The following is a 24047-nucleotide window of genomic DNA, read 5'->3' as shown; positions in this document are numbered from 1 at the left end:
GACGGCTGTCCAGTCCCTGGGACATTCCGGAATTACACGGTGATTACTGCAACATCTCGTAGTGATAGGACAACACCTGTCCACTGTATTTCTTAGATATGTGAACCAGTTTGGGGTTTGTCCAGCAGTTTAATGAATCCTCCTGACTTTGTTCTCTCCTGTGCTTTACTGGTCACGACGCTCTGTAAGACAGAACCGAAGTTCTCCCAGCGCAGTGGATGTGCGCGGCTCCCTCCAGCAGGCAGAGCTGGTAGCTACAGATCTGGTTCCTCAGGCAGTGTGACTGAGTAATCTCTTGTGTTCTGCCTTACAGCCAGGAGTAAGATCACTTCTACTGGCATTTCAGCTCCTAATTCAACTTCTGAACAAGTTTAGTTCAGAGTTAGACGTTAGAGCAAAACAGTAACAAGGACAGAAGACAGAAGGAAGGCCTAAGCTCAGAGGCCTTTTTAACAAGCAAATAATTTAAAATAGTACCTAAAGCATTTTTTCAACCTGGAAATTTACACAGTTCCTCAAAAAATTAACATTCTGAATCCAGTTTTGTCAAGATTAATGCTTTGTTCTAGCTGTCTGGTAGCTCCTGTGGCTTTTGTGGAATTATTTACATGGGTGAAGGTAGGCACAGTGTGACATTTTTGAACAATTGTGTAATCACTACTTGGGCTATGATAGCTCAGTGTGCAGGACTTCAGAACACTGATGGAATGCTTTCTGTTCACAGCACAAGTGTTAGACAAGTAGTAGAACTCTGAAAACATATTTAGTGTTCGTTCTGTTACATGCTGGCCTGTTTAACAGTGGGAGTTGCACAGCTATAACAGAGCAGAAAATTTGCTTATAATATCCTCAAGTAACTTGTTCTGACTGTTTGAATGGATTGTTGCAGCTGTAAATACTGGATTCAGAAGTGGCTAGACACCCTTCATTTGAAAACTTCTAGCTGTACTGAAGGAAAACAAACTTAATTTCTAGCGTTGATGATGGAGTTGCCACATCCCATCCAGTGATCTTGGCTTCAGTATTTAACAAAGAAACTGTAAAGAGTCAAATCATTACAACACGGATTGACACATATAGTGTATTTATTTGTCAGTAATAAACAAAGAGATTATACAATAACTATGGTATGAAGATTATTGTATAATCCCTTGTCCTCTTAATCTGTGCCAGCAGAAGGGAAAGAGTTTGCCTCATTCCTGACCTCCAGTTAGTTTATGGAACAGTTCCTCATCCAGTGTTTCATTGTGGTCTTTGGAGCGGGTTGACAAGAAGATGTAGCCCCCGATGTACTCGTGGATGATTTTGCAGTCTGCACTCAGGCATGTGAAGGCGATAGACACATTCTGATCAAATTCAATTGCAACCTAAGAAAATACACGTGGCAAGATCAGGAATGGAGATAAACTGCAGCATTTTTCTACCTGAGTTTGGGAGACAGAGTAAATGTGAGAGCACAGCTGGATCACACTTACTTTCTCTGCAAACCAAGCACTGTAAAAAATTCCGGGTCTGCCGTATGTTGAGGGTCTTTGGCTGCTCGTTTCTTAATTTTCTACTCTATCAGGGCCCTCTTGTGGTCAAAGGCCGTTTAGGCAGGCAACAAAACTGATTTTAACTGGATTTTTTCCTAGTGGTGCACTGAGAACACTCAGAAGAGCAGGAATGGCAGTCCTGACTCTTTGCACTTAGCCAGTTATGCCACTGCAATTTAGAGGATGCTGCATGAGCTAGACTATACAGAGAGAGTACTATGAGATTTCTATGGACAGAGCGGTAACATAATGGGGTGAAATTTACCTTTGACTCTTTATATTTCATCCCACCAAAATCAAGGGCAACTTACAAAGAATAAGCCGCAGATCTTTTAGTTTTCCGAACTTTGACTACAGACCCCATTAAGAAAAAAGTTAGAAAAAGAAGATTATTTTAGTATTTTACAACACTTTCAAAATCTTCTCACTGTGATGTTTAAAAAGATGTTCTGAAAGCATCCTCCCATGTCTTAAATGTAATGTCTGAATGCAGAGAGCTGTTCCAGTTTTACCTGGCGTATTTCCCAGTTCACATTCCACTGCTTCATGTTGGAGAACCTCCATGTTGTGATAGGGTCTCCTGTGGCTATATCTATTCTTATCAGCCTGTTATAGGACACCCCGAGCACATCATCCTTCTTGCTTCCTTTAAACCTGAAAAAAAAACCACAACCAAACCCTTGAGCAGACTTAGTTTGCAATGATTTCTGTCTAAAGAAAAATTTCATTAACCTTCCTGCCAAAGTGCAAAAAATGTGGGAAAGTTTACAGCAGCCTGGGACTGAGGAGAGCTTGGGCCTGTCTTCAGGACAGTATTTGTTACAAAACAAAGATGTAGGCTGGTGAATCATGGCATAAGATATAAGATGGCTGAAGTCTTTCCAGTTTATTGTTTTCTGTTAAAAAATACTGTTCTGCAAAATGCATGAATTTGATTATATTTTTACTGGCAAAGCGTCAACAATATTTTTCCTTGCTTCACTTCAATAATGCTGAAACATGTTCTTGCATTTATCTTCACTTAAATGATACAAGCATATCAAAATATTTAATATTTTATATTATGTACCGCCATTAACTTATCAAAACAACTCAGTGTTAGCAAAATACGCATTTCTGAGTAGAAATCATATTACAAAACATTTCAACATTTCAACTTTCTTCTAACTAGAGATGAAAAATAAATACAAAATGATCAGAACTTTTTGCAGACAAATTTCTGAGCTGGAAAAAGCTGGGAAAAGATGACTCAGGTAAAGAAACTACCTTCATCTGCACTCATAAAAGTTGGAAAAAGTCTCCTCTGACTGCTGTTTGTATTTTCTATTATTTTGATTCTATTTTTGAGCCTTCTGGCCTTAGATTAAGCAGGCCCTGAGGGAGACAATGTGACTTGGACCACAACTGGTACCTTATTTAATAACCCCTTGAGGTACTGCCCATTAGTTTGTAGAAATTCACCACAGGGTATTTTGCCCATTCTATAAAATGCAGTTTATTTTATTTTTTAGACAGAATTAGTGTTGACAGATGGGGCAAACCTCTTTACGTTAGTAAATTAAATACCAACAGGGAACGTTCCTGGGCACCGAACCCAAGTACCTGGTTGGCTCAACTGCTAGAAGAGTCCCAGGCAGAGTCCTGGGTGCAACCCAACCAAGAAGCACGCTCCCAAATAACTCCCAGGGATGGCTCAGGAGCTGGAACATAGAGCTTAGGTCTGTGTTCACTACCAGCTAACACCATACTGGTAGTTTGCATGGCACTACCAGCTTTGGGGACATCAGAGAGTTTAATGGTACGGATGTGGGCTGTTCTGTGCCAGCTGGACTCTGTGCCAGAGTATGGTTTTCAACTTACTCAGTTTATACTGCAGATGATTCCTGAGTAGCACTGAAAGAGGTGGAAAGAACAAATTAAGGAGGGTGACTCCAAGTGTGGTTGTGTAAGTACTTCTTTTTTTTGGTGTTTTGTCGAGAGAAAAGGATGCAGGTCAGGTAGCCTTACAGAGCCATGCCATATTCAAGACAAATGTCCAGGGAAACTGCAGTGAGCACAGAAGGACCTTTCTTGTGCTGACTGCTCTTAACCTAAAAGAGGGATCGTGTTCACTGTTTTCTTAATGAAATGCCAAAGACATTACGCTCAGCAAAAAGCATGCTATATTCTAATGAGGAAGAGTGGGAGTGAATGAACATATTGCAAACCTGAGAACACCAGTAAGATTTGCATTTTCTTTTACATTTTAGTGAGTTCATGTCAAGAAGGGTTTAATCCTGCTGATAGATTATTTCAGCCAAAGCCCAACAGATTTGTATGAAAGCAGACATAATGGAGTCTCACTCCAGGAATGGAGCTACTGAGTGCTACTGCTACAGAAAAAGCAGCAGCATGGAAGTTACTACAATTAAAAAAGGTCTGTAGGGGAAAAAGTACTAAGAGAATGTTTCCAGAACAAGGAATCAAAGAACTTCCTGAAAATCACTGACCATGAACATGTTAGGGCAGCTTGACATTGCCATAGCAGTGCGATTACCTTACAATGTAGTAGGACAAGCCAAACTCAGGAAGGGACTGCCATGCCTGAATAAAACGCAGCTTGGCCTCCACTAGGGACATCTGGGACACATTTTGGTGAGCTTCCAGAATACGAGCAGCCAACTGGGAAACACAGGAAGAGAGAAAGATTGCAGTTGACTGGAGAACAAAAACATCCCTGCTTTCACTAAATCAAACAGCCTTAGGTGTGATGCCATGTTCAGATACTGTATCGGAGAGAGCGAGCACCTGGGGACAGATCCTGAGCTACGAGGGCAGAACAGCGCAGGAAGGTCTCACTGTTTGTGTTTGTGCTGCACTGGGTCAAGCTCCAGCATGCCATAAAACGATCTTGTCCCTGCTTGCTGCCCACAGGCCCATTCTGTATCAGGAGCTTGCTGGGAAATGGGGATTTTCTGTCCCTTTCCAATCCCCTCAGCCATGTCTCCAGAAGTGTGAGGTATTTATTACTGGGGCAAGGACTTCCCTTGACCCCTTGATTCGGCTGCTGTGGTACTGCCAAGCCAGACTGCTGCACCTAGCTAGTGTTACCAGCGAAATCTGGTCCTTGGCTCACTGTTGGCCAAGGCAGCAGGAGAAGTGGAAGCTCTGAATTGCGCATTCATTGTAAAAATGCTCCAAATCCAGCTACCCTGTAGCAACAGTCTGTTCTCATTCAGAACCTGCCCCACCCCCAGGCCAGAATTCTTTTAGCCAGTTTGTTCTTGGTTCTCATCTTTCCTTCCTCCTTTGGCAAAGCAGGGCCTGACTGTGCTTGTTTTGGGCAGACTCCATCGGCTGCAGTTGAGCTGGAGCTGAGCATCTGGAAAACAATCCTGCTGGAGTGCTAAACACGCTGCACACACAGGGAAAATGGGCTCCCGCTGTCCTCCAGGTGGGCAGAGCACTCTCACAACTGAAGTGCTGTGAGGGAGGGAATGAGCTCAGCAAAATCCCTCAGGGTTCCTTGCTGATTACCTACACTTGCTACTTGTTCAGGCATCCCACAAGCACTCTGGGTTACCATGCACAGGCTGGATACAAATGTTTTACAGCAACAAAAGTTCCCCTTCCTTAGATAGATGCTCTAGCTATAGAGTCATTTATTCAGTCCTGAAAGCAGGCTATGAAATCTGCAGCAAGCCCATTTGAATCGGTGGCTTCTGACAAGGAGATGGGATATAGGGGAGATGCTGAGAGGCATGGACCCTATTACTTTGTCCTGCAGACTGTATCCTGAGTACAGGTGGGCTGAACTCTTTTGAATCAAAGGACAAAGAATTAGTAGAGAGGACGAAGGGGTACCCAGGCCAGGGGGGCAGGAAAACATTGTTTAAGATGTGGGCAGAACCTTCCCTTCCTTAAAAACCTTCCATGCTCACTGAAGAGACTTTGAGGGACAGCACCATCAGGAAGAGAACACGAGTGACTTAGGAGGTAGTGTGGGATGTAGGGGTATTGGAAGAAGTGCTGAGAGATGTGTCCCTGTGTTCAGTTTAATTAAAAGGCCTCTTGCTAAATATTTAAGGGACAAATGAGTATTGCAAGGTGATTCTAGTGTATGGCCAGGAATACCTCCATGGTTTCCAAATGCTGCTTGGATCCTGTCTCCTCCCTAAGCAATCGTCTGCCCGGTCTTTGGAACCACCCATCCCCAACCACAAAGCCACGCTCAGGATACCTGCTTGGACTTGTATTTTTTTGTGTAACGTAATGAGACGAAGCATTCTGGTTCATATCTATGTTTTCCGGATCAGAGACAGCCTGGGGTGACATAGTCCAGTTCTTCATCTTTAGAAATGAAAGGATCTTGTGGACCTCAGGATGGTAAGAGCTATCAGCCATTGTTTTGCCTTTTGAGGCCAGAACACAAGCAGCCATCCACCGAGCATATTGATTCTCCTGCAACAAATACAATTGTTGGATATTTGTGGACAAACCGTATATGAAGATTGCTACTGCTCACCCATCTTTCACTGCGCAATAAAACCACTCTGGAGTTACTCTGCTTAATTTGTGTGGATGTGTAGTTACGATAGCACTACTATTCTTCCCTGGCCGGGCTAGTTCCATCTACAGAATCTGCCTGCCAGTTAGGTTTTAATGTTTGAAAGCCATTATCTTGAAAATGGTGTTATTCCTCTAAAAACATGCTGTCTTATAACATACTAAAGAATGCACCGTGTAAAGCTGAGTTTGGTGTGTCTACAGCTACCACGACATCAGCTGCTATATGCTATCACTGCTGCAGGTAATAGAAAAAAAAATCAGTATTTTATCCAATTGAGTATTTCAGGAAAATGGTCTGATGCGTGAAGTTACTAGTTCACAGAAAGAAATCCAGTATTTTGGAATAGATTTGATGGAAATTTTATGGCATGACTACTTCCCACCTGACAAAGTTTTTTACACAATTTGGATTGATACATTTCAACACAAACAAAATAAATTGAAATTGAAAACAAATGGAAGATCCCTATTGCACTACTCTCATCTGAATGAAAAGTTCTAATTAAGAAAAAGGAAGAGAAAAAATCCCAATCTTCTGAAACACTGAGAAAAATTATGCAATTTCTTTTGACATTTGTGATAGTATGTTCTTTTGTTCTTTACAGCAGCTATGCTTGGAAGCTGATCATAAAGATAGAATTAATGTTATTTTGTCCCCTAAGCCATTAAATATTTGTTAGACCCCCTTCACATCATTCTTAAATTCTACTAAACACGTAGTCTAAACTCTCTGGAGCATCCCTTATTTTCTATACAAATTCTAGAGCAGGACAATGATTCTTCTAGACAATCTGCTATAAATTGGGAATAGAAACTTTCCCTTGTCTCATTACTCACATTATCACATTTAAATATAGTTCATTCAGCCATCAGCAACAGGAATTAATAATTTGATTCCAAACTTCTTTGCTGCAACATTTACATCTGGTACAACTTCACATCCTAAATCACAGAGAATCAGAAAGAAATGGATTTATTAATTAGGACATCGCTCACTTTAAGTACTGATTAATACGAAAAGGAGTATTTAATGGTTGTTTTGTTTTGAGATCAAGGGCCAAGACTTTGAAAAGTCAGGCCTAATGAAAGCATTTTGTTCTAGTTCACTGCCTGACTGGCTTGCCAGGGTGATGAACGCTCTGACCTCAGAGTGTTATTCAGTATGGAAGAGAAAAGATGCGACGCTCTCAAAACCTCAGCCTGATCTTAGGAAATGCTCAACACTTAAATGGAGGATGAGATAGATAGGCACATTTTGGAAATTTTACCCGAAGTGACTTGAAAGCCTGGACTATATTCTCAGAAGCAACTTAGTACTGAAAATGGGACAGAGGTAACGTCTACAACAGAGCAGGCCAGTTCAGGGATTCCAGAGAACTCTGAGGACCTGGCATTTAGTGTTGATGGTGCTATGTTAGGCCTTCTGGATTCAGCTGGAGTCAGGAAAGCCTACAGTTCCCTTGGTGTCAAGGAACACCGAGGCCGTGGGCTACTCGGTGAGGTTCCAGTCACCCTGGCTAGTTTTACCATGCATTTATCTGACCTACTGAGGATGTGCAGATTGGTATGCAGAGCCATTTGTTCACAGGGGTCAATCTTCTTTCTATTTCAAAGGTTTCTCTAGGATGAATCCTGGGCATCACTGGTTCCCTGATGCTGAACATATGATGTCCCTGCAGAAGTAGATGTAGATGGAGGCTATATATAATGCTGGCGTCTGCCCTGTGTTTCTCCTCCAGAAGCACCTAAAGCTGGTTGCAGCTATGGAAATCCCCATGCGTGAAACAAACAAGGCCTAGAGAAGGTCTTGGAGGTGACCCTGCACAGCAGTATCTAGGTACAGCCTACAGCATTCTTGCCCATTGCATCGTCCATAATCCTCCGCCACCAATGTGCGTTTACCAAGGCCAGAGGTGAGTACTGCCACTTAGCAGAGAGTAAAAACATTTGCAGGAGAAGGATCCCACAGAGATCCCATTCCCTCTGACTCGTCTTCAAGTGAACTCTGGGGTACACGCCATTTTACAAGCTGGGTCCAGATAATCTTGATTTGGGCTAAGCTATTGAATCCTTTCTGTTTAGGCTTCTTCTGCAGATGCAGTCTGCCTGCTTAGGAGTATCAGTAACTGAAAAAGTAGTTTCAGGACTAAATACTACTGTGCTTGCCTTCTTGCACCTCGCAGGGATTTCTTGATTTATTCATTTAATGAGTACAACAGAGGAAGGAAAGAAAGGAAAAAAATCCTACCTTTTAGGTTTAGTTTCTCAATCGGTTCTCCCTGTGCAGATTCTGTGTTTTTAAATAAGATACAGAAGTATCTTTAAAAACAAACCAGTATGGCTTGATAGATTTGATTGACAGCTTCCTGGGCCTGAAAGAAAAAAAGCAATCACATTTGTTGCCACTGAAATGTACAAAGTGCTAAGTCACGCAAAAATGCAACAAAGACTCACAAAGATTCAGTGTATTTCAGGAGAGAAAACGAGAAGTGTTAGCACTGATTTAGTAGAGAAATAACTTCACAACTACCTACGAAGATTATCGGTACAGTTAAAAAAGAATTCTACTGTCTATGTAGTACTTTCCTTTAAATCTAAGGTGATGATGCAAAGATTACACAGCTAGCTGAAAAACAGCGCTTTACTACCCCCTCCTGCCTTCTCCAAGCTTTTCTAGAAATCCTAGTTTAGTCCTTTCCAGAAAATTATGATTTTTATGTTTAAATTCCAAAAATAACTTTGATTTTCAAAACTGCTAACTATTTTAGCTTTCAATTTTCCAATACAGGCAAAAAAAATCTTCAAGAATAAGGGACTATTAGATTTCTTAGACTAGAAAATACTTTCATATCCAAAAAGTTAATGAAAACTTCTTTGAAAGCTTCTAATCATTCTTTTTTTTTTGAAATAATATTGTAGTTCTCCACAGTCTTATCACCCACCTGAAAGCAGTATTTACTAGTGTGCTATGTGGTGCACACTGTGAATACTTTTGAATAAAAGCTCACTGATAAATAGAGCCAGCAGTATGTCATGCAGAGCTCTGCATTTAGGTTTCTAATGAGGCCAATAATTTTAGTAAGAAAATGCTGTTCTTTTAAAGAAATATTTTACAACTTACCAAATTTCTACAATGTGTTAGGTTTAGTAAGTGATTTACTATGTCTCTAGGAAATGTTTAATGATGAAAAATAACTGCTGAATGCTTTTAAAGCAAACTGCTCAGCTACTGGGGAAAAATAAACAATCCATTGTTAGAGGCAAGTAACTGATGGACCTTAAAAGGCTTAAATTCCCTTTCATCATAAGCCACCTTAGTAATTTGCATGTCAAACAATTTCTTAATAGGAAATTAATAATTCTTAACAGTTAACCATAGTTAACAATTTTCCAGTGCAATTTTAAGTTTGCTGACTATACACGACTTGTTAACAGAATGAATCTAATAAATATTCATGCAATAGATACCTTTTATCCTTCTAAAACCTCAAGACTGCTTTGCGATGAAAAACACTGTAGACTTGAGATGAGTGCAATCGTTTAAATAACCCTTAAATCGGGATACTATAATTGGATCACAGAACTATACTTTCCTCAGTTAACTTATTTAGGTGAGGTATTACTGAGCTGGTTTACTATACTTTTACTTCAACTTGAAACTCATTTTGATATTAGAAAAACAGACTCCACATTTGGTGAGAAAGGGACAACTTGTTTGAAAAAATACCCAAGGTTGCTTTCAGAAATCCTTCACAGGGGGAGCTGAAATGTTTTTTCTTGTTTTTCATTGGCAAAAATGAATCACAGTAAAATATGACTGAAAACAAAATTGTAAACTCTCTTACTTAGGAACGATGACCGATGAGCACTAGGAAATCACAGAGAAATATAAAGAGCCTGGACTTTTAACAAGCACAGATATGGCTGCCCTAGCTCCTCAGAAGCTAGAAAGATGTGCTGAGAATCTGGCTCAGAAGCAGTAACAGAGAGAGATTTGAAAAGGATGATATTAGGCTAGTTAGATCTGTCTGGTGTATTTGTTCATTTACAACCTCAGGATCTACTGTTATATTAGAATGCAAAACTTAAGGGATCTCTTTTATGGTAAGCTTTTTGTTTCGTATGTTTTATTATTAGCTTTAGTAACTCACCTAACTAGCCTGAGATAATCAGCAAGTTTTCGGGATGTCTGTGATGTCCTCCTATCAGGAACAATCAGGAATAATTTTAGTACAATACACTTTGTAATTGTCTGTTAACTCTGGTAAGAAATCAGGTAGGCTCATCACAGTCAATACATTTGACATAGCAAAAGCACTTGTGGGATGCAAAAGAACGTACCAAAATGTTACTTGTCTTTCCCCCTTCCAGTGCCACTTCCAGATTAGAAAGCGCAGCTTCTATTTCATCTACTTCTGATTCACCAGTGAAATTTTGTGTCTCTGATGATGATGATAACTTGCTTACATGGTACTAAAATAAATCATCAAGAATCAGATTTGAATGGTCAAATGTACTTGAAATATGAGTCAAATGCCAATTAGCAACATATAATGACAATATATGAAAACAGGCTATTTGTCTTCTGGGTCTTGGCCAACTATGTAAAGTTCTGCAACATGGCACCTCTTAGAGGGAAACTGGTGAGCCCAGTAGGATTTCCAGTGCAGTTACTGACAGAAGTTTCCCATTTCAATTGCCAGGATTTATATTCCTTCACTCTAATCATCCTGTTCTGTGTTCCGTGAGACTGACTCTGCTAACGTTAACATCCTAGTGCCGTGACCTCTAAGTGCCATCCGTACTAGGTGGAAACTTGGCAAGGTCTCTGGCGTTGGTCGTGGCAGGCTGTGACTTTTTGGCAGCTCCATTTACATTTAGAAGGAAGGGATTTATTAATAATAAACATTTGTGCCTTACTACCCACAGTCAGGGACTAGGCCACAGCAAATCACGTTAAATTTATACGTACTCCATAGTGTCTCTATCTTCACATTGTTATACAGTTGTGTGGTTTGTTTTGTTTTTTGTCTATTGTGAACATATGTATTTATGTATTAGACTTTCAGGAAGAACACATGAAAGGGTGGTAGCTGGCATGAAAAGCAACACTTCGTAGTAAACCCTTCAGAACAGACTGGTATCCAAGTGATATCCCACGTACTACATCCTGGTAGTGTTAGTAAATGGTTCCATAAAGTGTATAATTATTCAGTTTGAATACGGCATGCTGCTATTGAATTTTAGTTGGATGTTCTTATTGTTTCTCACCCCAATAGTAGATCCCCAGCCCCCAGAGAGCTATTGGCCTGGGCTCTGTTGAAGTCCTGTCCTAGCTTGTGCCTGCCTCGAGAAAACAGGTTTTGCAGCTTGGATCAAGATCAAGTACATGCCTGTAGTGCAGCAAAGATCAGCATTTCTTCCTCTGTGCAGTCAACTTCTTCTAACAGGATAGCCCAGCGGGCTTGCTCATATATTTGGTTTATCCGCACTGCGTCATACTGTAGCAAAAAAGAACAGCACTGGTCAGTAACGATACAGATTGAACAGGATACAGATTCATGATCAGCTACAACTGATCTAGCATCGGGCTGAAGCCATAAAGGTTGTTTCCTTCCTTCCCCCACTTCTGCCCTGCCGTCTGTTCCTGTCCCTCTCTTGTACTAGCTCACATGGTTGTACGTAGGCTCAGAGTGACTTGCTGATCCAACAGAAAATTAAGCAGGACTCCGTGGCTGAAGCAGAAGGGAAGATTAAGACATCCCTTTTTGTGGTAATAGGTTTTGGACTGGCTTAGACCAAATGTGAAATCACACTGCGAGTGAAATTAACAGAAGACAGAAATTCTTTTTGCTTTTGGCTTCTTTGGTTCCAGCTCCAGTCTTTCACTGGCTTGACATTTGTCAGATCCAGCTGTAAAATGCATTAATTCAATTTCCATTTTTTGCATATGGATTGGGTTTCACTCTCTGTTTGGTTAATAAGCTGAAGTGACTCATAGATAATCATGCTTCAGAGCTGGCAGAAGGTGGCTGATGGGAGTGTGACCTCTCTCTTTCAAAGGCTACTTAAATAGCTTACTGCTATCTTGGGTTATTTCATGGCTAGGGCAAAGAATGGAAATGTCTGGGCTGCTGAATTTGAGGCTCCTATTTGATCTTTAGTGGGGAAGGCATTTCACCCATAACATGCCACCTGAACAAGAAAATGCCTTTCTGTTTATCTGAGATGCCTGAAATGAAACAGATTTAGAGCAAATAACAATGTGAAGGCCAAATCCATTTGACATTTAAACTCTTGTTGATTTATACTGGTCAGTGGTCATGCTTTAATTTCTCTAAATGTACCACCCAGGCCTTAAAAACCCAGGCCTAACAAAACCACAGTGACTGACTTAGTGAAAATAAAGGCCAGTAAGAGGCAACTTCAGAAAATGCAGTCTTGTTTACAAATAGGACTCAAACACTTTTGTTGAGTGCTTCTGAGAGCTTGAGCCCAGAAAAGCTGAATATTCAGTGAATGGCAGTGAAACATAAATACCACTTTTAAGTCTATTTTCAAAAATAGGGCTTATACCTTTACATCATTTAGGATACTGTTGATTTACTTTTCTGCTTAGTTTTTCATGTTAAAAGTGAAGCAGAAAGTGAACTACCCCCTCTGGATATCTGGATACTGTTTCTGGTGCTCTTCAGATCTCATCTTTTTACTTAAGATCTTATCTCAGGTAAGGAATGGTGATTCAACATCCAGAGGGGAAAAGTGCAGTCTTAGCTATGGGGAAGAATTAGAATTTGATCTCTGAAGGGCCTGTAACAAATCCTAGATAAAATTCAGTATCCTTATACAAAAGATCCTTGACATGAAAGCAGTCAGACAATGAACAACAATAAAAACAAAGCTCTTACTTTTGGATTCAAATCAAAGAAAGTGTAATATTTAAAGCGTAGAAGAAGCTGATCATCCTCCAGAATGCCTTGTTCCATAAGTGATCGGGATGAATCTAGCCAGCTGCAGAAGAAAACAACCCACAAAATCATTTGTACAGGACAAGCTATCACATCTGCAGTGCTCTAATGTAATCATGAAACGGAAATGGGGATGAACAGCTCTATTTCCTGCAAGTCTGGGAAAAATTCACATAATTTGAGAAAGTGGAACATTCAAATGGATTTCCAGTTTTCACTGTACAAACACAGTACCTAAAATCTCTCAGTTTTTGTTCTCCAGCACTACTCAAAACATCAGGAATAGAAGACAGAAACTGAGCAGTAAATAGCTACAGGGTGACCTATGCTAGCAAGATTCTTTCTAATTGCTCTCCAGAAATGGATGTTAATTTAACTTCCCATGTATCTTTAGAGCTCTTGCTTTTCACTTCAGTATTTGTTGTTTTATAATTCCAGCTACTTTTGTCTTTTAGGGAAATTCAATGACAATGGTAAAGTTACTGTTAAATGCTCCATAGACCTGAAAGACGGCAGTCTGTATTTCAGTCCTAGGGACGATCCTCTTAAATGCCTTCATCACTAAACCCCTAGTGTTCTGTATTCTTCTGTAGTGTTCAATAAGTAACACTTGTTTGTGCATAATTCAGGAACTCGGGATCAAAAAACTTGTTTGTGCATAATTCAGTTTGCTATCCAAACTGTCCTTTAGCTGTGCCCACAGTGCTACGCACTTCACTGGATCTGCCTTCATCTAACAACAGAATTTAGTCCAGAGCCTGCACAATTACATCATTCATCACTTCAAAACCAATGGTCTAACCAAGAGTGCTGAAAAAAAGAAAAAACATCAAAAAGAGTCTAAGTATTTCAAAAAAAACCACACCTAGATCAAAGCATGTTTATAAGTATCAGTATATCCATTTATCACGGTTTTGTTTTCAAGTTCTGGTCTGCACTTAAAAAGCTGGATTAATGCCACCCCTGTTCAGCCAGCTTATGAAGAACTCAGAGAGACTTCTTACCCTGCATTGAGTCTAGCTTTGTCAGCTAATGTCCGAGGCTGGTACATCTCCGCTAGTGTTTCTGGAGAACAGATGGGATGACTGAAGGCAAGGACGTTGCAGTTCTGCTCAGTCAAGGGACTGTCACTGAACCAAGTGACCGTAGAAGAAGCTGGTGTCCCACTGATGGGATCATACGTGGGCGTCATGGTTTTACTATATAAACCTGGACTTGCTGCAAGTTAAAACAGTAAAGTCTTATTCCACAGAAGACTGCCTTCAGACTTGGGTGGTTTACCACTTTCCATTTACATTTTCAAAGAGCTGCAGCACATCCTTTGTGCAGGGCCACAGCTGATCACCTCTTTTCTGGTATGGCCTTTCACACAACGATGGAAAGGAAAACATTTAAAAACAACAGAAAATATTGATGTATTGGGGATTTCAGTAACTTCTTGAAGCTACTAATTTCAACTCAGCTGTGTCTCTACCATCCTACATTAAACTGTTCTCCTTGTTTTTAGTTGCATAATGAAGAATTTCTTCCTCTTTTTGACTTTCATTTAGAAGAATAAAGTCATTCTAGTTTTTCATTACCTGATAATCCAGAACTCGCTGGAGAGTTGCACAAGTTTAAAATATCTTCTGTAACAGGTTCTTTGTTGTTCTTGTCTTTTTTCTTCTTCTTTCTAATTGTATCTTCTGACTGCTTCAGCAAAGAGAGTTCTTCTGACCGTCTGATATCTACAATGGCAATTTGGGAAGTAAAGTAAGATGAAACATTTGAAACTTACAAGATTACATCCAAAAAAAACACCCATGATTGGTAACAGCATTTGGGGAAGCTCCATGTTGCAGTCTGAACCTTATTTTTAGCAATTCAAAAGGAGTACCCACGGAAAATCCAGTCATTTGATAACAAGGCAAAAGACTTTGGGCTGTGAGAGTGAGTTTTGCCACAATTTAAGCCTCTTTTGTAGCAACCATCATTGCATTTTAGAATGGGAAAAATTCTTCCTAAGGGCTATGCAATCACCTTTGAGTGTAATAATCTCAATGAAATGTCTGACTTATTCATAAGCAAGAACGGAAATGGAACCACTGTATTTGAAGTTCATGCCTTTTATTTTTCAGTTAAGAATTTTGTATTTCCCCTAAAAGATTCTGTCTTGGCGATACGCTGTTCACTACTGCACTACTGATTCAGACATCTATGTCTATTGCAAATCAGAAAAATCTGCAAAATATTTGTATCTTGGAGCAAGCAAAGACATTTCTGATGCTGTTCACTCATGAGAAAAGTTACAGGGTCCTTGTACTAACAGAATCTGAAAGTAGAACTATTTAGTTCAACCAAATGTCAGTTGAACAATTATGGCATTATTTTTATCAGAGCTATTAAATGTAATCAAGACATACTGTCCTTTCCACAATCCACTGCTAAAGGATGAAATTGAAAGCTACATTGTGGTCAGTATATCTTGAAATTCCTTCTGAAGATGAATGTGTTGATGGGCTAAGCTTTGAAGATCTAAAGGCAAATGAGTATTAGGTGTGCCCTAAAATGAAAAGGCTCTGAAGACTCCTTGCAGACTCAACTTATTCCTATTGATCACGGGCACACAGGTCTGGCATGCTGCAAAACCTCATTTCTGCTTAGGTGCTCCATCCTGGGAAAGAGCTGCAACACATTCATGGGCTTGTAAGGGGCAGCCGGGTATGCCCTGACCTGAAGAGGTTTATGACAGTTCTGAACACTCAAACACGCTCCTTCTAAAGTAAATACATATAACCAATTCACCAAGTTGAATGTCATCTTACTGATGTTGGTGCAGGTAGATGATAAATCAGTTGGCACCATGGGCATCAGTTGCCCATGCTGAAGGCTGGTGTAGGAGATTGATAAGCTCGAGCTCTTAGTGGCATAAAATAAGCTGGACTCAGTCCAGGCATCCCTACAAAACCATCAAAAGGGCTTTGATTATCCAGTCCCCCTGCGGCTCATGGAAAGCATTACTGACACTATCTTCATCAGAATTATCACAATGACTGAGAAACACTGACATGCACTGGATACTAAAAACAACAGCAAAAAAATATCTTCGTCTTTTCATCCCAGGTCAACTCAATCAAATTTCTCCTTGAGCTAAATGGGGAGTAAGGACTTCACATCAAAACAAAGTCACCTAATAAAATGCTCCAATGTAGCTGCCAGAGGGGATTTAGCTTTACTTACTGAGGATTTTGCAGATGTCACTGACAGCTTTGAACACCACAGAAGAAAAGCTGACTTTCAGTCTCACGGTCTTCATGTTTGGCAAGCGAAGCCGCAGCATTTTGTGCTGAGTAGTAAAGAGCAGCTTAGCATCTGCCTGCACCCCACATTTATCAAGAGTCCAGTGGGTTTTCAGAAGCCAGCATTTTTTTTGCTCCCACCAAAGAGCATAGTCTGACCAATCTTGGGGCATTTCTAGAAAAAAATACAAAATGGCTATTAATACGTTATGTAGCAAATATACTAAAAAATCAGCTTTGGAAACAGCTTTCTGCACATAGAATTTATTTGCATTAACATAGTGACTACAGTTCCTCAGATCTAGACCCCATCTGCTGAATACTTGTGACAGTTGCTGGGATTTAACTATGTTAACCGAGACGATGATTGTCACATTGCCTTTATCTCGCAGGTATCCACAGGGAAAGCACATCTCCCAAGTCCTTGAAGTCTCGGTGACACACAGCCAAGGGCTGTTCTAGGAAAGACATGGTAATTCAGCTCTTCTCTATGGCTGCACCATTAGACTAACAAGGATGGCAACATACTTTATATAATCAAGGAAAAGAATTAAGTTGGGAGTAAGCCCTGTAACAATCAGGAAAGAGTTAACAAGCTCTAACAAATAAGATGACCTTCTCTACCACACAGGATCCAGAAACTTGCAACAGAGGTAGAAGCTTGTAACAGAGGTAGAATGAATATGGTACAGGTAATGCATTAATGGTCTGTGCAGAAGGGCAGGCTGGTGTGACTGACCAGGGACTGACAAGAGTTGCCTACAGAAGCTTCTCAGAAAAAAAGATAGCCTGCAAAGAGATGACTGTCTTGTTTCACTAATTTCGACTTGCCTGTGTTTTGATGAAGTAAAAATGGGTATTCTGTACTTTGAAAACATGCAGATAGAGAAGCGCTTGCTGAATCAAGAACAGATGGAAGACTTTGTTCATGTGCTACGCAAATGATTTTGGAGGGAAGAGAGCAGTGTCTTTTGTCTGATGACTCTTGAGCAGTAAGTATCCTGACCTGAAAGGTGTAAAACCTTGACTAGCTCAGCTTGAAGAGTACACACATAAGGAAGGATACGAAACATTGCTGCTTTCAATTCTGTGGGGAATTCCAAAATTAAATGACTTCCCAGATACCAATAATGTGTAGTATCAGCTAGTTTGTGTGATCTTGGTCAAGTCGTTTCAGTGTTCTGAGCCATTTCTTGTTCCTCCTCACCAGCTCCGCCAGGCAGAGTGTTCGTCCCTGTGTCTACAGCACACTAGAGCCCTGTCCTGTTTTGGAATTTCTTGGGAAAATTGTCTCTCAAGAGAAGTGTTGGTGCAAATCACTTAGTTAAAGATTTGCTTTAAATATTAAAATATAAAGCTTTTTGCACTAATTGAGTACACTAGCTTCTTCTAGTTATAAAAATGCTGTGAAAAGTTAGCGTCATGACATAATGAAACTCGGGCTACCTTGCTTTGCTGGCTGAATCGTGTGTTTAAGTAAGCAGAGAAGTCAATAGAAACGTATCTTGCTTTTTAGATTTTCTTCATCACAGATTTCCTACCTGCTCTAACGCTGGGAAAGGGATACCTTAATAAAATCACTATCTCCAACTAGAGTTTTTCCATTACAAAGGATTTTTGTGTAAAAATGTCCTTCCATTGAATAGGAGACTTTTGAAAAAAATATCTTGTGTCTCCCTTTTGTTTCCGTCAAACCCCATGTTTCAAAACAAAAACTTTCATCTGGCAGTAAGAACTCTGAAATTCTTAAGTTGCTGAGTTTAAATTTCTTAAGACTATTTTGCTGAAGGGTTTTCTTATAGTTCAGGTTTTCTTTTCTTGTTTGTAAAAGTCAAGCCATGTAAAAAAGACTAAAGTTTCAAGGAGGTTCTTTTTTGACGGATAGTTTTTTGTTGCCATAGATCTCATATTTCTAGAGCAGTGTGTAGAAACGCAAAGCTCGTGGCATTCCCATTTGATGAGTCTAGTCTAGCAAACGTGTTCCTTTCTGTGTGAATTTGGTGATTGAAGACTTCTAGGTATAGATTTCCAGAAAAAAAAAAGAATAGCACTTGAAGAATGCATTGCATATGGGACCCTGTGACATTGGTGTAATAATCAAATACTGTACTACCTTGTCTGTATCTAGCATTCTGCAGTGTCAGAATACAGATGATTATTTTGGGAGGCAGCTCCATTTGGTGGCTTTGAGTTAAAGAAACTTTGATTCTCTGATTGCCTGTAGGGCTGATGTACTCTGACTGTACACAGGACATTTTACCTTTCATCTCCTTACAATTTTGACTCAGCCAGTCTCTGCTCTGAGCGGCTGTTCCCTACTGGATATATGAAATGGATAACGTGGCTCAGATTTTGGGTAGGGTGCTACTATAGCACAGTAAACTATCTTTCTAAACGCACTTGTAACAACTAGTCCTTCCTCTGTGATGGCTACAGATGGATAAATCAGGTATCAGCTACCTGTATTGCCCTCAAACTAGCCACCTATAAAGTCTATCTGAAATGGGAGCTGAACAGTTAGTCTAGTCCAACTGTATTTGTCTAACTGAAAGAAAAAAAAACCACAAAGTTTTGTTTGCATTATGATAGTATAGGGGCTCTAATCACAAACCGGGGTTCTATCCACATGAAAAGCAATCCTGAGCCTGCAGCACCTACATGCTAGGTGTACTGTTTCTAAGACATAAGTGAGGCAGTGCCATTTCAAAATGTGCTGAAGCCTCTTTTTGTGGAGGGAAAGCTGCATGTATTATTTTAATAACACTGTGTAAATGAAACAGGTCTTTACTCACTGATCTGTTCTACTAATTTCAGCATCACTCCTCCAATATGAAGGTCGCCTGTGACCCGTAGTGTAAATTCTTTTTGCTCCTCTTCATACTGGTGATCAACTGACACCAAGAGCTCCCAGGAGTTAGACCCATATGCACCTGAGGAAGTCATTTTCCAAAGATCTGCGTAAGCTCTGCGAAAACAAATACAAACAAAAAGGATATATGTATTTTTTTACTCTACACTTTGAAACCAATGCATCTCTCCAGTCTCAAAACACATCCATGCTGCCAAGACTTCACAACAGCCTTGGCAGGACTTCTGATGTGTTATCTTGTTACCTCTGAACTAGACTCTGTTCTTGTGATTACTTTTACAAGACAGGCATGTGGGATTTTTTGTTTCTTTGTTTTTTTTTATTCTGGATGTATTTTTTTTCCCTAACTCAAGCGTCTCCTGTTGGGTAGAGTGAGCCCAGTTTCACCCAGGTTTCCCCACTCTGCAATGCTAATCTGTCAGTCAGGACACCATAAAGCCTGCAGTTGTGGGTGGGATCTGTTTTGGCAATCTATCCAGTGAACAGAAGAATTTCCTTGACTCGTACACTTATAATTGTAATTTTCACTGCAAATGGAAGTTCATACTTGCAGGAAAAGGCAGATGAGTTCTGCTAGCTCGATCCCATGAGACCAAAACCAGAGCAGTTTTACTTCTTTGGGTAGGTGTGAAGGGGGAGACGAGTAACTGCAATGTCTCTCTGCCAGCAACATCGAGGCACGTAACTGCAGTTCCAGCTGACTGTCTGCTTGCCCAGGGATGTAAGCACCTATCCTGTCTCGGCACAGTGAATCACCTGAGATCCCACCAGGCTCCTGCCAGGACAGGTAAACAGCAATTGTGCCAAACCAAATTAGAGAGGATGCTCAAAGTAGAAGCTCTGGTTGTGATCAGTAGAGTTCTGCGAATTACTGAAGCAGGAGGTAGGTATCTCTGTAGGAGGTAGGTAGTCACTGTAGGTATACAGTGACTGATGCTGCAGGGAGGATTTGGGATATTTGAGCAGTGAAAGAAGGCACCAGATTAGCACTCAGTGTCTGGTCAAACCAAACCCTAAGAAACTCACCTTTGCAGTGCAAGCTTAGGCAATGAAGTGGATGACTTCCACTTACTACAGACTTTCAGCAGTATCTGAGAACCCAAGTCACAGAGACCCTGGTCTTTGGCACAGTACACAGACTGCTTGAACATGAAAAATAACTATGTTATATCCCCTCTAACATTGTTTGTAAATGACTCAATGTTGACAGACGTTTGCAGGTCTTTTAAAAAAATACTAAGTTATGTCAAAACAGAAAATCAAGGACCATTCCCATACGTGAGGAATGACAGAACAGATTATGACCCTTTCTAGGACTGACCACAGAGCAGACTAGATTAGGTTATGTGAACATAAAATGAAACTAGGGGTTAAGTACCTCATGCCTAGCAGGGTTTTCTAGTTTTCAGTCCACCTATGCACCAAATTTAATGTAATTATGAAACTTTACGTTACCGATTAGATAACAGAAGAGGGATTTGGGCCAAAAGATACTACTTGAGAGCAAAGCCCAGTTCAATGGTCAGAGGTTCCCTTCCAGAGGCACAAGGAGGCTCAACAGCCAGCCGGTTACAGCTTAATCTTCCCCAAACTTTCAAATGTTACTTGTGTTTCTTAACTTCCTACAGCTTAAGAATTTCAATAGGAAGACTTCTGATATTTTGTTAAATTACAGATCATTCAGTATTTTTATTATGGAGTACACCATAATGTCATCTAACCATTTCAGTCAAGTTCTTTGAAAAGCTGTTCTCAGAATGTTGCAGACTTGGTTCCTTGAACTCCTTTGGTTCAGGGCCGCACATGTTGTCAACCCTATTGATATAAAATTGGGTATCAAAGGGATAATACAGGTATGGTGGTAATGACAGTCTACTAATAAGGAAGAATGATTCCAAACTTAAAAGCAATGAAAGTGTGTGTGTTAAAGATTCGATTGAGGCCAAAAAAATGAAGAACAACATGAACGAAACAATCTGTCCAGCTCAAAACCATCCCTTTAGGGGGAAAATCACCTTACCACTGAGTTTCGCTCTCAGAGTGCTGGTAATCTGAATGTCTAAAATCGTGACAACTTACAACAGAGCTCTAACAAAAAAAAAAACACAGAGGACTCCAAAAGGCCAATTTACACCGAGGAACAAATGCTGTTCCTATGTTCTTGCATGTGCCAGCCTACACCTTTTCACCAAATAGTTGCTCAACTAACAAGGGCTGGTACTTATCCAAAAAGTCTGTTTTTCCTTGGTAAATAAAGACATTGTATTGTACACTGGAAAAAACTACGGCTGTACTGCCTCAGGGATGGAGCTGGGATTTTGAATTTGTGCTGCTGTGCACCACATGGATTTACTTGGATGTGCTTTAGACCAGGGGGTTGTGGAGGCTGTGCCTCTCTTGAAGGCACAGTGTCCAGGAGGCACAACTCCTGAGCCGGTACAAGGGCAGTACAACTTGCAGAGGTCAGTTGTTATTACTCTTTATGCACAGCAAAACAAAAAGAAAGTCAGAATGCCACCAGTCACTCCTAAGCATCAATAACAGCATAAAAAAAAATAACAATCTATAGTTGACTAAGCATGAAAACGATGCGATTTCACTTTGAGAGCACATGTATGAAATCTAGCAAAACTATACTTTTGTCTGCACTTCACCATAAATCGGTATCATTATGTTAAAAGTATCTCATCTGTCCTCATGTCAGCAAAACCATCTGGGTACGTTTTTTCTCTTCTTCTTTTTAAATTTGGTTTACCTTCCGGATACAATTCTGCGTACAAACACTTGTGCTGACATGGGTGAAAAGGAGCAGCCCAAGGGGTGGGCGAAGCTCTCTTCGACACGGCTGGCTGACAGGGCTTGGAAAACCATGGCGTGGCGCAGCTAGTTCTGGCACTCGGTCATTCCCCAAAGCTGCTCCCTTCCTCACTTCCTCTTCAGAACAAGAGCTTTCAGTTTGGTGATAAAACACCACCACCAGTAAACCTCTCAGAGGGCACAGCACAAACAACGCCTCGTCTTGAAAAAGAGGCAAGCCACTCAACAAGGACAACTAACTGTTGTGCATTAAAACCAAAAAAACAAGCTGTCAGGGCGCGCTGCACATCTTAAAACCCTCAGGCCAAGCGTGGATCTGCTGGGGGAGCGCAGGCGCTGTGGGGCCTGGCACCGGGGCGTCCCAAAGGTGCCTCTGGTCGGGGGTTCTGCAAAGCCTGGTGGCCAAGGCAGCTCTGAAAGCAGCAGTCGTGCTCTGCCCAAACAGCCCTCGGCTTCAAACTTAGCACGGGAATGGAGGAGGATGTTAGTGTGTTACAGCAGGAAAAGGCTCGCCGCGGGATGTCGACGCCTCGGAGCGTTTCTGGGGCAGGCAGCTTCGCGGCCCCTTCCAGGAGAGGAGGAATAAATCGGCACCAGGGCGGGCCCCCCCTGCCTGCCAGCAGCCGGCGGGCTCGGGCCTGTGAGGAAGTACCGGGAGGGATAACGACAGCAGCGTGCGTGCTGGCCCCGCGTCCCCCCAGCCCCAGCGCCTGCCCCGCAGCGCGCCCCCGCCGCCCCTCACTCACTCGCTCGCTCCGAGTCGGGCCGTCCCTCGCCTCCCGCCCGGTTCCTGCTCCCTTCGCCTCCGCCTGGCAGCTCGGGGACGGGAGGAGGAGGAGGAGCGAAATGCCCGGCCCTACCCCGCACCGCAGCGGGGCCCCGGGGGCTGTGTTGCTGAGGGAGCCGCTCCGCTCCCGCCCTCTGCCGCGGCAAGCAGCCCGGGGGCGCAGAGCCGCGCTCTGTTCTGCCCTTCGCTTCCTTGCCCTGCCCTGCCCTGCCCTGCCCTGCCCTGCCTTTGCTCCGCTCCCGCCGCCGGGAGGGTGAGGAGGAGCCGGGGAGCACCGCCCTGCCCTGCCCTGCTGGCTGAGGAGGCTGCGGGTCGGCGTGTGGTGTCTGAGGGGACCCCGCGGGCTGAGGGGACCGCGGGTCCGGGGTGCTGTCTGTGAGGGTGAGGGCTTGCTCGTGTCCTGAGAACTCCAGGAAAACCATCTCAAACGCACACCTCAGCCCCTCGCACCTCAGCCAGCAGAGTACAAATGATAGGCGTGCAGCCATGGCCATAACCGGGCTCCACTGACTGGTTTTGGACACCGTGCTTTGGGTTCTTGGCAAAGCTTGCACCACAAGTGTTTGCTCTTGAGTGGGGCTACTGCAGAGCTGGAGCTCGACATGGCCAGAGCAGTCTGGGAACAGGGAACAGCAGCGGTGTGTAAATGTCCCTTCTAGCAGGAGTGGCTGGACTGTGAGGAAAGGCCACCACCAGGAAGCTGATAGCTACCCTCCAGAACAAAGAGCGGAAAGCCATATCTGAAATACTTCCATATCTCCCATTAGGAAGTGAAAGCCGGTGCACAGAAACCATAAACACGATCTTAAAGTTAAATATTAACACCAGGGTAGCTTTACAGAGGTTAGGACTCTACAGTGAGTTACTGTTTGAAAATGTAGCAATGCGGATATACACCGCTTTGTAGTGACTTGGGCTGAAAGCTTTCCTATTTCTGTCTGAACATCTTCCTGTGGTGTTGGGTGTGAAACTGATAGGTATGACAGCAAAACACCCACAGGAGCCAAATTCAGGTCTGTGGCGGTGAGGAGGGCTTGTTAGGGAGATCTGCCTAATTTTCATTTAACTGGAATACCCAAACTCCAAGGCTGTCGTGCCACATTAGGTATACCTGCGTTGTTGCTTTTAGGATGCAGTTGTTGAGGGATTTGAGACCTGTGGTTAACGTAGTAAAAAGAAGTTTGGTTCCGAGGGTGAAGTACCAGAGAATAGAAAGGCATATTTGTGACTTAGGATTGTGTTACA

The 24047-nt window shown here is 41.9% G+C and overlaps 1 protein-coding gene and 1 long non-coding RNA gene across 2 annotated transcripts in view; one reads left to right on the top strand and one right to left on the bottom strand.

Moving 5' to 3' along the window:
* Positions 1–17089, top strand: part of LOC121066821 — a 35324-nt gene extending 18235 nt beyond the window's left edge. The window contains exon 3 of the long non-coding RNA XR_005817979.1: positions 16722–17089. This is a non-coding gene — a long non-coding RNA (uncharacterized LOC121066821). The remainder of the gene's footprint in view (positions 1–16721) is intronic.
* On the bottom strand, positions 1068–23023 carry FERMT1 (FERM domain containing kindlin 1). The gene is given in 19 exon segments (XM_040550500.1): positions 1068–1367; positions 2048–2189; positions 4072–4196; positions 5755–5807; positions 5810–5975; positions 6921–6939; positions 6941–7025; positions 8332–8385; positions 8388–8455; positions 10235–10263; positions 10265–10285; positions 10425–10556; positions 11477–11584; positions 12992–13094; positions 14056–14269; positions 14632–14778; positions 16271–16504; positions 19122–19294; positions 22758–23023. Coding segments are annotated over 18 exon segments (2025 nt in total). The 5' UTR covers positions 19273–19294; positions 22758–23023; the 3' UTR covers positions 1068–1193.
* Between the last annotated feature and the right edge of the window lie 1024 nt (positions 23024–24047).

The sequence above is a fragment of the Cygnus olor genome, chromosome 3, assembly GCF_009769625.2.
Source record: "Cygnus olor isolate bCygOlo1 chromosome 3, bCygOlo1.pri.v2, whole genome shotgun sequence".
Taxonomy (NCBI): domain Eukaryota; kingdom Metazoa; phylum Chordata; class Aves; order Anseriformes; family Anatidae; genus Cygnus; species Cygnus olor.
Note: the sequence above shows the minus strand (reverse complement) of the source record. Positions and strands in the feature narration are given on the sequence as shown.